The sequence below is a fragment of the Aphis gossypii genome, chromosome 2 (genome assembly GCF_020184175.1).
Source record: "Aphis gossypii isolate Hap1 chromosome 2, ASM2018417v2, whole genome shotgun sequence".
Classification (NCBI taxonomy): domain Eukaryota; kingdom Metazoa; phylum Arthropoda; class Insecta; order Hemiptera; family Aphididae; genus Aphis; species Aphis gossypii.
The window spans coordinates 50,317,204-50,332,733 of record NC_065531.1 but is presented as its reverse complement, the minus strand read 5'-3'; the positions used below and the strand labels follow the sequence as shown (position 1 = coordinate 50,332,733).

The 15,530-nt window shown below is 27.7% G+C and overlaps 2 protein-coding genes across 6 annotated transcripts in view; one reads left to right on the top strand and one right to left on the bottom strand.

Moving 5' to 3' along the window:
* The window catches only part of LOC114126659 (protein couch potato), a 57,928-nt gene extending 50,977 nt beyond the window's left edge, over window positions 1-6,951 (top strand). For 3 of the 5 annotated variants that reach the window (XM_050202210.1, XM_027990658.2, XM_027990657.2), the window contains exons 7-8: window positions 2,325-2,485; window positions 4,109-6,951. In XM_050202210.1, coding sequence (XP_050058167.1) covers window positions 2,325-2,485; window positions 4,109-4,181 — 234 coding nt within the window. In that variant the 3' untranslated portion in view covers window positions 4,182-6,951. Of the gene's footprint in view, window positions 1-2,324; window positions 2,486-3,556; window positions 3,671-4,108 lie in introns of all 5 variants that reach the window. The other 2 variants (XR_003592617.2, XM_027990659.2) reach the window with 2 other exon arrangements.
* A 4,968-nt stretch (window positions 6,952-11,919) lies between these two features.
* On the bottom strand, window positions 11,920-14,045 carry LOC114126660 (ribose-5-phosphate isomerase). Its single transcript, XM_027990660.2, has 8 exons — window positions 13,812-14,045; window positions 13,278-13,516; window positions 13,131-13,191; window positions 12,941-13,056; window positions 12,742-12,878; window positions 12,529-12,670; window positions 12,355-12,457; window positions 11,920-12,291 (listed from the first exon to the last, which is right to left on the bottom strand). The coding sequence occupies exons 2-8, from the start codon at window positions 13,458-13,460 to the stop codon at window positions 12,182-12,184; spliced, it is 852 nt and encodes a 283-aa protein (XP_027846461.2). The 5' UTR covers window positions 13,461-13,516; window positions 13,812-14,045; the 3' UTR covers window positions 11,920-12,181.
* Window positions 14,046-15,530: the final 1,485 nt, after the last annotated feature.

The window sequence follows — 15,530 nt, the reverse complement described above, 5'->3', positions numbered from 1 at the left end:
TTAAGTTTAAAAAAATATCGCTACCATATAATATTTTTATACCGACACTTGTGCAAGCCTATCGTATTGTTAACGTTGTATATTGTCGTATACGAGACGACGTCGTCGCCGTATTGTTATAATTTATATGCTTCGCTTCTAACCGAATAATGACGTATACGTCGAAAACGCTGCATTACTCGATGTAAATCTACATTTTAAACGCTCAAGTATCGAATCGTATATTATTTGATATCGATACTGTTCCAATGTATTATTTTCAAACGCGAATCGTTATAATATAGGCAGGTATGATAGTGGTAATAAATGATCTCACCCAAAATAATATTTAGCAATTTTAAATAAAACAGGGAGAATAATTGTAAAAACAAAGTTGAGAATTCTAGAAATTGTGTTTTTTTTTTTTTTTTATAAATACGTTTTGATCTTGTTACAACTTTGGAAATTGAGTTTTGTTGCCGTGATTTTATTTTTTAATGGGTTTATGAAATATTAACATATAAATACATTTTTGTTACATTTGGTTCGGGTTGTCCAGTCGTTGCCTGCATATAAATTACATGAAAAATATTAGAAATAATACAAGTCGGGATTATATAATTAAAACATCACTTTTTGCCCAGTTTGAGACATATCAGCCATTTTACTAAATTTTGTTTTTTTTTTGTTAACGTTTAAATAAACAAATATAAAACGAAAACCATTTTATTACAATTTTAATTCGAATTATTTTGTTATTTTTAGTCCATAATAAATCTAATTATTCAATTTTTTTCGTAAATTTCTCAAAATTTTTTCTGTTCAGAATCCATATAACATTGGTGGTAAATTTGGTTATGGTGGTAAGGGAGTAAAATGAGTATTAAGCAAATACATTTTTTATGTAATGACCATAGACATTAAATGTTGCAAAACATACTTATCAGCTACGCGTAACTATTTATAATATTTTCTTTAAAATTTTTCTTCTGCTATTTTTCTTTTCTTTTTTTTTCCATCGTGATTTGCGATTTACAGCTTTATAATAGTGTCATACTTCTCAATATAGGGCAAAACAAATTACATAATTAACCGATAATTAAATTTACCAAAAATTGTATAGTTTAATTTTAAAAATAAGATGATAATATATATTCTTGATGTTAAAATAAATAAAATTTTACTTTGTAAAAAACTATAGGTAATGGAATTAATTTTATTTACGTTATTAAAAATAAAACCACGACGGTCCATTATTATTTATATTTAGTTTTATTATTATATAATACATTTTAAATTATTTTTATAATAATAATCAACTCAAGTAGACATTGACAAATTCAATTATTGTATATATTTTTGAAATGTATGAATTTTAAATTATACATAATTTTATTATAATAATTATGGACTTTAATTATCGGTTAATGGTTTTTTTTGCCCACAGCTGATGCAATATAAATATAATACGCCTATAAAACATTAAAATTCATTAGCAGCATATAATATTATAGGGATGCTATAGTATATTATGCATATTATGGCTGTTATATAAAAAAAAATTACCGCTAAGCCGGAAAATTAGCACGGCATGTTCGGCCGAATATATTACATTCATCGCAACTGTCGACAAAGACATCTATAGTGAGCTTATATGATATGGTTTCGTACACGTTGCAGTTTCATTATATATAGGTAGCTTTAGCGTAGTTATAGTATTTAGTTATCGCGGACACGGTAGCACTGCACTTTGGCGAAAATGTCTTGCTCACGGCAGCCACCGGCGGATCGGCAGCTGTTTAAAGTCGCGGACGTCGTGTTCCGGTCTGTACCTGGACCATCGGACCGACAAAACGGCCATCTGCAACATTTCACCGGAACCTGCCTGCAGCAGCGGTACGCTTCGGCCCGGGATGACGGGAACAATTATTATTACTATTATGCAGCGGCGACTGCATTCGCATCACGCGCTATTATATATTATTGCTTTGCACATTTTTTTTTCTTCCGCCGCCGCCGCCGTGTCCGAGACCATAAGAATTTCATTTTATAATTGTTAAAAAGTAGCTGTTGACGTGTGCGTGTGTGTGTGTGTGTGTGTGTGTAGTGGTGTAGTGTAGTGCTATGTCTTGATCGCGCGCGCTACGTTTGACGGCATAGTTGTATAATATTATAGTCATAGACCATAGTAAAGTCACGTGTGCGCGTGCGATGGAAAAAAAATACAGTCAGATAATAAAAAAACGAATGAAACGGACGAGAGACGATTTATTATAGTTATTTGCGTAGCTTGCGGTGAAGGTACTATGCGTAATAAAATCATATTAGGATTGGCTCGTTTTCAGCCGACGTTGACGCTGGGCCCACACGGCCTTCCGTTCCTGCCCTCCCCCGCACTGCCCTCGCCGCCCAACCAGCAGCAGCCCCAGCCGCCCTGTTCCACGCTGTTCGTCGCCAACCTCGGGCAGTTCGTGTCCGACCACGAGCTTAAAGACATTTTCGCCAGGTCAGTAGTCAGTAAAAAATCAAAAAAAAAAAAAAAAAACGAAAAACAAAACAAAACTAAACCATAAACGACAACTACTATAACATTATATTAATATATTATATTATTATGTATAATCTGTGATAACCTACGAGTACGTTTTTGTTTTGTCGATGTTTTGTGTGCGTGTGTGTGAGACGTCAAATCGCCACTGTTTAATATTATAAATTATACAATATATAATATGTAGATAACAACGGTCTCGAAGATGATATTTTGAGCTTTTATATTTTGATTTTTCCGCGTTCTCGTTGAAATATAACGCACGCGTGGTCCTTGTCACCATAATAATAATATATTGTAAATATTAATTCAATACTTACCAAGCATAACGACGTTTAGACGTCAAATACTTTCATAACACGTCATTTTCCTAAACACGTCCCGTATAGGTAATATTATAGAGATAGTTGGTGTAGTTAACGCACGCGAAATAATATATACACATACTCGGAAAACTGCACGAAACTACTATGATATTACCTATACATACGAGGACGCAACTATTTGGTGTTTGTCTTTCGACAAAGTGCGAAACGTGTTGTTTTGTGATCGATTTGCAGGACGGCTGACGTGACGTTAATAAACGGCGAGTTCAATGCGAAATAATAATTTACCATCACAAAATAAAATTATATTACACTGTGATGTAAGTGTTCGTTATTTCACCGCGATTAAGGTGAGGTTAACTTCTTCGGAACCGGTGTTATCTACAATATTATATCATATTATATTTATATATATTATACCGTACGCGTTGTACGGTTTCTCTGTATATAATACCAAGTACACACAATATTATAATATATAGAGTTAAGTATAGTCGCATTGTGTGAGAAAATCGTTTAATATTCACGTATTCATAGTAAACATTGACGTCGTCACATGGTTTTACAGTATATATAAATATATTATATATATGTTTGTATACACTAACACTTATGCATATAGTATTTAGGATATATTATAAGATCCAAGTTAGCCCGAGAAAAATGACAGGATTTTTTTTATTGTTTTTTTTTTCAAATATAGAACGAGTTACAGTCAGTCAAAGCAGACGTTTAATTATTGGCCGACCGCCTATAAATGAAGACATTGTTGATAAACGTATTTCTCTATACCCATGTACATAAGAAAACATATAAGGTGAGAAGGTGGAGGGCACAAAAAATTGTTAGGCACAATAATATACTAATATAATACCATTTATAAAGCGGCGAGGGGGGGATTTTTTTCATGACACGTGGACGAGATCCTCGAAAGAGATAGACATATTAGTTTAGAATCTTTATTCGATTTTTTTTTTTTTATATTCTCATTCACAATGGGGTTACACGTATGGGAAAGACGAGTACATAACTGCACGCAAACACAGAAATCGATAAACGCGAGCTTAAAAGAACTAACAAAATAAAATTCAGTGTTCCTTTCCCACCACAAAGTACTTGGTACTATTCACTCCATCAAACAATATATAGACTAAACATTATATAATATAATTTATACTTATTTAGAGAACCAGGCACAAAAACATTGAGAAGTTAACGATGTCTAATTCATTTGTTCTTGTTTTTTTCTTTATAGGGAGTATGCTGGCCAAAAGAAATTGGACAACGTCAATTTCACGTATACTCACATGCAGTTGAACAACACCTGACAACTACAAGATAGACCACCAGTACCTGCCCAAGTCTAAGAAACTCGCGACACGACAAAAACAACCTCCCAAAGCCCTAAAGAAAAAAAAATAATTTAAGTCGATTTAAATTTGAAAAAAAAATATTATTCAATAATTATTACTAGCTTAAAAGCTTCTTAAGCTGTTGTACAAAGCAGTTACAATTTCCTTGTACGCCTGTAGTTTTTATAAAACATACCTATTCATCGTATTTATATTACATTTAGTGTACCTAATTCCTAACTTTATTCCCTAAGCTTTTAAACTAATACCTAAATAATCGTCCTATGCTTTTTTTAGTGGGTAGTGTAAGATCTTAAGACTCATCAAATCTGTGATTGTTTCTCATGTATTTTTTTTTTATCCTAAAAAAAATTGCCTATCCTCGTATAGGTGTGGTTCAGATATTAGCAATAATAATTACTAATGACACAAAAAAAAAAAATAAAATAAAATAAAAATACATAAATAAAAATGTAAGCGCGCTCATATACATTCACTAAATACATATCAATAATGCTTTGAAAGGGGATTAACGTTAAACATTGTAAATAATTTTCTAAAAGACTAAGTCTGTTGGAATGGTCAGACGCTAACAGACCACGTGAAGTCGATCACATCGGATCGCGCGGTCCGTACAGCTTCGGCCGATCTACGGCGGTGTCCAAACCGCAAACGGTTTAGTCAAAAAAGAATATATATAAATATATATTATAAAACAAATTATTATTATTATTATACAAAATGATTGAATTCTGCAAACTATTTTTTTATACAATTTAGTCATTTATTTCTTGCCATTATATACGAGTAGATTTTGTTTCAAACAAATTTACAGGGTGCAGCTTGTTTAGCAGCTCATGGAAGTTTTTCTAGTTAGGTACGAGGATTTTTTTCGTTGTTGCGTATTCTCGTCTTTTTTTCGAAAAAAAAAAATTAGGATATTTCTGGGAACACGTAAGCTAATTATTATAAACAATAATCGCGTACATGATATTTGATAATTAATTTAAAATGACAATCTTTTTTTAAGTTTTTAATTTTTTAAGAGACAATAATAATTTTTCAATGTTTTTGTTCTCGGAGTATTTTTTTTTTTTTTTATGTAATATTAATAATATACAACTGAAAAAGACCAAAGATTACGTTCTATTATAGTTTATTGTCATTTTATTTTTAGACAACTACCAATGAATAATATTAAAAAAAAATATTCTTTTTTCCTGCGTTTCGGTGTACATAATATGTATGTTTTCAGTGTATTATAATGAAATTATTATTATTATTTTTAAGCAGTTAGGCGTATAATTAATGAATTAAATAATTATAGTTATTAATTAATATAATATATATAAAAAAAAATAATAATAATACTATACGAAATACTTAAAATTATAAGTACCTATTTTGTTTTACTTTTTTATTTTAAGTCTGTGATCGCCGTGGTAATTATTTTAGATCTGTTAAACGTAAGACGGTGTTCGCAGGCTAGCAAAAGACGTTGATGTATTATTATTATTACTGTATAAAAAAAAATTACTGTCACATTCCACTGACAAAAATTATGAAATAAATAACGCATTCCAAAAACAAACGATTAATTATTATTTGAAAATAAATGTTATTTTGCTATTTTTATGTTTTACCGACGTCTTTTGCGAAAAAAAATTATAATATCCGTCCAAATTATAATATTCTTTTTTTTTCTAATTATTTCGTTATTAATAATAATATTAATTATTATTATTAGGTATCATCATCATTATTATTATTATTAATTATTAGAATTTAATTAATATCATTACGATCATTGCGGAATTTGTAGATTTATTCGAAGAATGAAAAAAATTACATTTTAAGCTCAAACAGATTTTCTTTTTGTTTAACTTTTTTTTTAATTTATAAAATAAAATAGCCTTTCTTAATTGCAACACATACATATCATTATATACATTTTAACGCTGTATAGCCTGTGTATTTTTTTTAATGTGATCAACAGTAGCCTTATAATCTTATTTATATTATATATTAACCGTTAGTGGATATATAAAATGTTAAATGGAAAAAAATTAAAACAAATTATTGTACTTGAATGTAAACATACGTTTGTATGTAAATAAACATTTTGTGATTTTGGTCGCTTTATCTGGGTGAATACTATACCAAAATGTATAATCGAAACATATCAATAACTGTGCCCCCCATTAAAAAAATTAATTAAATTATGATATTATATTAAATTAAATGTTGTTAAATAAATAACGAGATAATAATTATTACGATTATGTTTGTATTAATTGTAACGAAAAAAAAAGAAAAGAAATCATAAAGAAAAATTTATTGTAAATTTTTATCGATTTTTCATAAGTTTGTTTAGATACTTGTGTAGTGAAATTTAGTTGTTACTGTGCGTAATTTTGAATAATATTATAAACGTTTGTTAAACGGAATTTTTATTGTTACTTTTACCGAACATTGTAATAATATGTTTTAGCTTGCGTTATTTATGGTGTTTATTATATAAAATTAGGTATTTAATTACATTGTAGTGGTATTATTAAAACAATTATTATTATTATTATTATGATTATTATGATTATTATTATTATTATTATTATTATATTATTATTATATAGACGATATTATTATTTAAACATGTGAAAAAAACCTAAAAAATAGGAATTGTATTTATAATACGATGCATACAAAAAAAAAAAATAAAAAATAAAAGTAGTGAATTAATTTGGAATTGTGTTTTATATTTTTTATCTCATAAGTATAATTATCGTGTTTATACGATATAAACTCGATAGTATTATCTATAAATTAAACTAAATATTTCGAAAATGACAATGTGTACAATGTACACTCTATGGTATTATAGTATAATCCATGAAATACGTATAAGTATTAAGTCTCCAGAAAACAAAATTTTTGAACATAAAATGTTTAGGTGCAAAAAAAATGCAGGTATGCAAATATATATATTTTTTTTAATTTTTGATTTAAGTATAAGATTATTAACTATTTATTTTTATAAGAAACTTCAAATTAAATTTTCAAAGCTAAGCTTTAAAAACTGAATACTTTGTACATTTTCAACTGTAAAACAATTTGCAAATTTTGACGATTTTTTTCAAAACGTGAACTTCTAATGCTTTCATTAGCTCACAAGCATTAGCTCATAAAAATAATTTGTACTTATAGATTATATTTTATATTATGTTTTTGTATAAAAAAATAACCACCTTTGTGATACTTTGTAAGTTGTATTACATTTTCAAGCTTTTTAACTGAAAGAATTTTTTTGTCAACATTTATAGACATAAAACTAAAAACGGTGGACAAGTGGTAGGTAGTGGGTATCGCACTGATATACATTAAGTGTTGAGTGGGCTACCATTATAACTGTGGTCTGTGTTAAATTCGAATTCAGTGATTGAATGTTATATTATTGTACAAGAAAATGGATTCTGAGATTTGAAGACGGTCTACAGCTAATATTATTGAATGTATTTCATGATAAGTAACTATTTAAGTATTTTTTTTTACTTTTATTATCACGGTATATTAATATTTCGCTTATTTTAATGCTATTTCTAGGCATAAATTAAAAAACTTATATTAAAAAATACATCCATCACCTTAATTATTAAATGAAACAAATTTGTATATAAAAATTATTTAATTAAAGGCTTTAGCCTTCAAATCCAATGTTACCAAGTAATTGAAGGATAGGTATACGCCCGATGATTCCGAATCCGAATACCCGATTCCGAATCCGTAATTGCCGATTCCGAATCCGAGAATAAGAATTCCCGATTTCGAATCCGAAATCATCTTTTAATTTGATATCAGAGACCATCCCAAATTTTGAACATTTTATTGCTCTAGAGTCTAGAGTGCTATCGAACGATTGAGAACGGTAACATTGAGAACGTTATTTTTGGTTACACGATTGAGAACGCTCGAGTTTTTTTTCCAACGTTGCTAAATGTAATCGATCGATAATATGAGCAGAATAATCTGTTAATATTTATCGAACTTTTATCGGATTTTCTGGATGTTAATAGTAACGTAGATACAAGATACGAAAGAATGATGGTTAGATTAGATTTGCAGTTGTGCAGTTTGCAGTCGTCGTACAAACTATTTGTCAAATAATAATACAATAAAATGGAAAATGACGAAATTAAAATAATAAAAAGTAAATGAGGTGAAGACCTGATATTATTAGACAACAAAAAATTACATTTTATTCGAAAACGTAAAGACACGAGGATGAAATGGAAGTGTTCAAATAATATTTGTACCTACTGTAAGCATTCTACCGACTCAGAAAAAAATAATTATCGAAAGACTCGGTAAGCATAACCATTCTAATATCCCTACATCTACCTACAGAACATAAAGTTGTACGTGAAAACTGTAAACGAAAAGCCGTAGATAGCATTTTAACAAAACCGAATAAAATAATATGCACAAAACTTTTAACAGACAATTATTCGAATTTATGTCACAAAGACTTTACAACGGTTAGGAAATGTATGTACACCGAAAGAAGAAAATACTATCCACAATTTCCTAAGTCACTCGATGAAATGTATACTCAACTTAAGGAAAATCAAAATGAAAATAGTTTAATGTGCAAAGTTGAAAAATTTATTCACGTACTTGACAATCAACTGTTTTTATGTTTAACTACAGTACAAAATATAGAAAATTTATGACGACATGTACTGATTTTTTGGTGACGGTACATTTTGAATATTATGCACCGAAATATTTTCTTCAGCTTTACACGATTCATTGTTTTAAAAATGAACATTATGTGTCTGTACCTAGTATACTTTTTTTTTTTAAACGACAAATTTAAAGAAACAATAGATTAAAATGTGGAAGTTTATTGTTGACTTATGTTTTAAATTGACAAACAAAGTATTGACCATTACTAATTTGCACTTGAATTTTAAATGTGGAGCCCATGAAGCAATGAAAGAAGTGTTTCATGATATTAATATTGTTGGTTGTAGATTTCATCTAGGACAAACCTAGAATCGAAACCTAGAATATTATTTTCAAAGCATAAATACACAATATAATACCTAATTAGCATGAAATACTACATTTTTTTTATTTTAGAACATTATTCTAGTAAGTGTTTCAGTCTGTAATATCTAATGATCTATTTGTAAGACCTAAGTATAAGTGTGTACAATTGTATGAAAAAATTGTTGGATCTGAAATACACATATTTTATTTTTGATTTATCACTTTGTTTTATTAGTTATAACTTATAACTAAATACATTAGTGTTTTTAATTTTTATCAGTAAAATAGTTATAATACAATTAATTAATTACACGAATTTAATATAATAATATTGTTTTTTTTTCTTCCAAATTTTTGCCATATAGTACCACCCATGTTTCTATCATTAAAAAATAAAATATAAAATATAAAAATATTATATATATGTATATTGGATAAAATGTTAATAAAATAAAATATTTTGATAAAAAAAAATGTATTCTTTTTAGTTTTTTACTATAAATTTAACAAGTTTAATTTTATTGGACATATGTTATTACTGATGACTGATGACTTAATGAACGATATAATATGTTTCTTTACCAATTTTTTTTTTTTATAAAATGAATTTAAGAAGTATTGATTTATTTTAATAGGGAAAATTATTATTCGGTTATATTAAATATTAATTTAAACTAACTTTACTTATGATTGTGATTATTATTTTTTTAATTATCGCAGTCTATTTGAATTGAAAGTTCTAATGATATCAAAAAATGTATCGGCAAATAATGCGATTTGAAAAATTTTAATGGAAGTTGTAATTAGTTGATTTTATTTCAGCTCATATAAATAAGTTGTTACATTTTAAACGAAATGCTATTATTGAAAATTTAATAGAAACAGTAATATTATCGAATTTTTAAAATTAGTATTTAGGTACTTATAGAACCCCTCATGTAAGCTAATGGCTATTCAAATTATATTATAATTTATAATATTATACATATAATTTAAAGTAAAATTACTATACCTACATTTATCTATAAGTTTTTCAAGTTGCATACTTTGATAATAGAATCAGACTAACGTAAAGTCATTTTATTGATAATTTTTTTGGTGTTTTAGAAAAAATAATTCTTTAATTTAGGTTCAAAAAAATATGTTTAATATGTAAGGTTTACTTCTTATTTTTAAACAGATAATTGTAAAACTTTGAGATTTGTATTGATGGATCTTGAATTCTGTATACTAGTTATCTTAGTGAATTATAGTTATAATTAATAAACACAACTATCTTAAAAAACTATAAGATCAAAGACAATGCAAGAGCTTAGTGAATATTGGCTATTTGTGAAAATTCTTCTGAGGAACCGCTTCATTGGAAAATTTAGGTGGTACTTAGTATGATTTTAGGCAATCAATGAATCTGAATGACTAAATAAATACAATTTGTTCAAGTTATACTTTTAATCAATCATAAACCAATTTTTAGCAAAACTAAATTATTAAATGATAACATCACTCAGAATCTAAAAAAAACTATTTGATTATAAAAATCAGAAATCTTAATGAAATTAATATTTTTTAAAGTTTTCTGTAAGGTACATATATTAATGTAATATTACTTAACTTGGTTACTTTTTTCCCATTAAACATCAAATAGGGAAAAATAAAATATGTTATGGGAACGTTGAAATGCTATAATTTCTACATTTTATGGAAATTAATGTCTTGGAAACTCTAGGCTCTATTGGGCTAGGGCCTACAAATTGCTTAAATTGGGCATGTGGCCTGGTAGTATAAAACTGTGGTAATAATTTAATCAAGTTTGTTTTTATTATTACAAGGTACTAAATAGATCATCTTTTATCATTTTATTTTAATTTAATTATAAAAGTAAGTATAGTTGATGTATTTAAGCACAGTTTGCATTGGGCTAATGAAGCCAAACCCTATTCATTGGAATTTAAATCAAAATTCTAAGGTTATTGTATTTTCAAACAAAAATAAAACCATTTATTTTAAATGTCTGATTAACTTAAACAGAAAATATAACCAGAAGAAAAAATAAACAAGTGAAAACATTGTACCTATATTATAATATTTAATTAACCATTGTAAAATATAATATTGTCAATGGAGGTGAATTATTATTAAATTTATTTTTAATAAATTAAAAGGCTTTACTTCTTAAAATATTTATAGCGTTGTATTATACTTTGTGTACATTTAAATAAGTCTTTATAAATCAGGGTAATTTATAAAGATATATTTATAATATTATTACTTACATTACATAATTAAATCAAATTTATACTTAAAGCATTTTTATTATTAATGTGCTTTAATTATTGTAATATTAATATTTGTTTAACTTTTGCTAACTATACATATAATATGATAAACTCTATGCTTATTCATTTTTTTCAGTAAAATTTAATTGAACATTATACAATAATTGTGTCATTAACTGATTAGAAAACAAACCTAATTACTAATTAGTAAACTTAAAAAAATATATGAATAATTTGTATTCACTTTTTGAATAGTTATTAGTATAGATATTATGCCTAATATAAAATTAAAAGTAAATAATATTATACTTTGGAATCAAAAAATAATCTATATTTAACATAAATAATAGGATAACTATTAGGTTAATAAATTATACACCTTAATAATATATTTTTCAATTTAGATATTAGTGTATTATTAATGAAAAAAAAAACAACAACAAAATAATAATAAATTCATCATAAATTAGTTTAAATCATGAAATATAATTTATAAAAACAGTAATTGAAGATCTAAAATATCTAAAACGCTATTTGATTTAAGCAACACACAATTATAAGTTAATAAAAAGTCATAATACTTAGTTATTAAAGAGAATGATATCCAATTCAAATAATTTATGACATGAAAACACAGATATTAGATTTAACCTACAACTCTAAGGTCTGTTCAGTCTTCTTCAGTAGTCGTACATTGCCTTGTGGATCTCCGACCAAACATTCATCAGTCATGTCAATGAATAATCCAGTCTCAACCACTCCTAAAAATAATGTAATGTAATAAAATAATGTAAATGGTCTTGCATACAATTAATACAACAAACCTGGAATTAGTTTTAAATAATAGTGAACGGATGACCAACAATATTTTGTTTCAGGAAAACACCAATCCAATAAGAAGTTACCATTATCTGTAACCAGCGGACCCTGTATACAAAATAGTTAAAATCTATTGAATATGTCATAAACATTTACTGTATAATTTTTTTTTAACTTACCGCTTTATCTGCAGACATTCTCAAAACGGCTTCACCTCCATACTTTTCTTCAATTTTTTGCTGGATTGGTTTACATGCCATAGGTATTACCTCAATGGGTATACCTTTCTTCCATTTTTGACCCAAACGATTCACCTCTTTACTTAACATCAATCATAGACATAGTTATGAAATAAAAAAAAATAAAACAACATTTCTATTAAATATGCTTACGCTCCATCTGCAACAATTATCAATTTTTCAGAACACGATGCTACAATTTTTTCCTGTGTCAAACATCCTCCTCCACCTTTTATGCATGTCAAAGTGCCAACTTCAATCTCATCTGCTCCATCGATTGTACAATCTATCTAAATGATGGTAAAAATTTAAAAATTTTGAATGTGTTTGTAATACCAGGTTTTTTACTTACTTTAGGATTTGTGTCTAGGTTTCCCAATGTTAATTTGTAATCAATAATCAACTGACGCGCCTGATAAGACGTTGGCACACAAACAACAGACAAATTCTCGTCTTTCATTCTTTGTGCTATAGATTAAAATATAGCTAGACACACTAATAGAATACATACTACTCAAACAATATTTAGGTTATGACCTTACCCAATCGTTGAACACCGTACACAATCGTAGACCCACTACCGATGCCCAGTATCATGCCGTCCTGACGATAAAATAACACAAACAACAGTTTCAGATTAGTAATGAGAATTGACCACATTTGCGGTGACGTAAGTGACATAACATTACTTTGACGTGCTTGTCGATGGCATGGTGTGCGGCACACATTTTGGAAACGTCCGCGCCGGCCGTGGAACAGTTTTTGGGTCCCACGGTGAAGCTTATAGCACTCATGTTTAAGTACTTTCCGGACAAAAATCGTAACTTACCGACGACAGTAAATAATATCGACTTGGATAGCCCCGATTGCATCAATGAACGACGCAATGAAAATCCGGCCAACGAATCCACGAAATGCGAATTTTTGACTGAAAAATTTTAAACTGAAACGTTAGAATTTTAAAAATTCAGATTACAATGTTATTGTTGATAAGAAATGATAACGGGCGTCGTTGATTGCGTCCATCCGTCGTTGATGTACTACGCCGAAAACCGATGATGGTCCCATTGGCCATTACAATGTGCATATTATGACAATAATATACAATACAAGTTATATAGGTAACAATATCATGATTATTTATTAATTATTAAAATGTATTCTCGGACGAAAATAATAGTAAAAAAAAAACACTTATTAGATGACTTTCGACTGCGACTTACAACTATGTGAGATGAAATTGCTTTTTGTGGTTTTCGACTGGAGCGTTGCAAAGGATAAAAGTTAAAAACATGTGTACAATCAACGCACACAAAACGTACTGAACTGTTTGTGAAACACGAACGTGTATAATAATGTTAATATAAAAGTCGTTGTAACATGTGGCCTTAAAAATATATAAATATATATAACAGTCATATACAACCGCAGGACAACATTCGAACAACTACTAATCGAAATAATAATTATAAAATAATCGGTAGATATTTGGTATACCTATCATATTATTTTTATGTGTAGCGGGGGAAATGTAGGTACTATAATGTGCACGTATTATTACACTTAAATTAAATGACGCGCGCTCTGTACCTAGGTACCTACTTATCTAAAGTTTAAAATTCGATGATAAAATTGAACGAGTGAAATGCAATTTTAATTGCCGTTGTATAATACAATTAATACTCAACAATCGGATCATGACTTTTTCGTTGACATCTGTTTCGAAGGAATCTAATATTCTTAATCGATAATCATATTATCTATAATTTTCGTATAATATTATATACATTACAATGAAAAACGAATTACCTATATAGTTTTAAACACATTATATTTTGTATTATGATGTGTGTATGGCATGACATTGTCCAGTCACCTTGACCAATGGCTTATGTAGCATGCGTACCAGATATATATAGCTATATTAGATATATTCAGCCGATTTAAGTGCAAAAAATAAAAATTTTTGATTCAAGGCTGGGTGCCTGGGTAGAATGTCAGTCGGTCAACTTTTCTTTTGACTCAGTCGAGTCGGTTTCAATGATTAACCGTAATTTTATTAATCACTTTACTAATTGGAAATTATTAACCGTCGTTTTAAGATTATTTAATTTAAATCTAAAATTCAGTAATATTAATTGATTTGTACGTCATATTTCTTTACAAATGTAAAATTAATGTTAAAACATTAGCTATAGTTATAAGTAGTATCGACAACCTAGATAGATAAGTGGGTACTGGCCAGTGGCTGAGTGGCCACTGAGTGAGACACCGAGATTCTTGTTTTCGACTAATTGATACACCATTCTTATCGGCCGACTATAGCACCTATCTTCCATTCCCCCTCCAAAAAAAAACTTAACATTTTCCATCAATAAAGAATTAAATATATATAATAAACATACAGTAAAATCATATTATAAAAAAATAATTAATTATTACTCATGAAATGAAATTATTTTATTTATTTATTTATTTACTAGGAAGTTAGGAAATATAAGAATACTTTCTATATCCATTGTACTTATCTAAAAGTATAGAGGAAGAAGAGATGATATCCTTCTAATTTATACCCTTTAAATAATTTACCAATAATAAATCATATCTAATTAGTACTATTCGTATATTATAATTTATAATGTGCGTAATTTTAAATGTATTTATACTCAAAAAGTGGGCATTAATTTGAACTAGAAAGTAATTTAGTTAAAAAGAACTTTATTTAAGTACATTGTAATAATTTAGCTTTTTAGTATAGTACTTATATCCCTGGTTAAAATTTAAAATTAATTAAATATTTTTTTTATTTATTCACATTGAAGACTATGCTTATAAATAAAAGTATAAGCAGATAAATAATTCTTAATTAAATGATTCAATAACGTTAAAATTATAATAATAACCAAACCAATAATTCCAGTCTATTATACAAATTCATAATA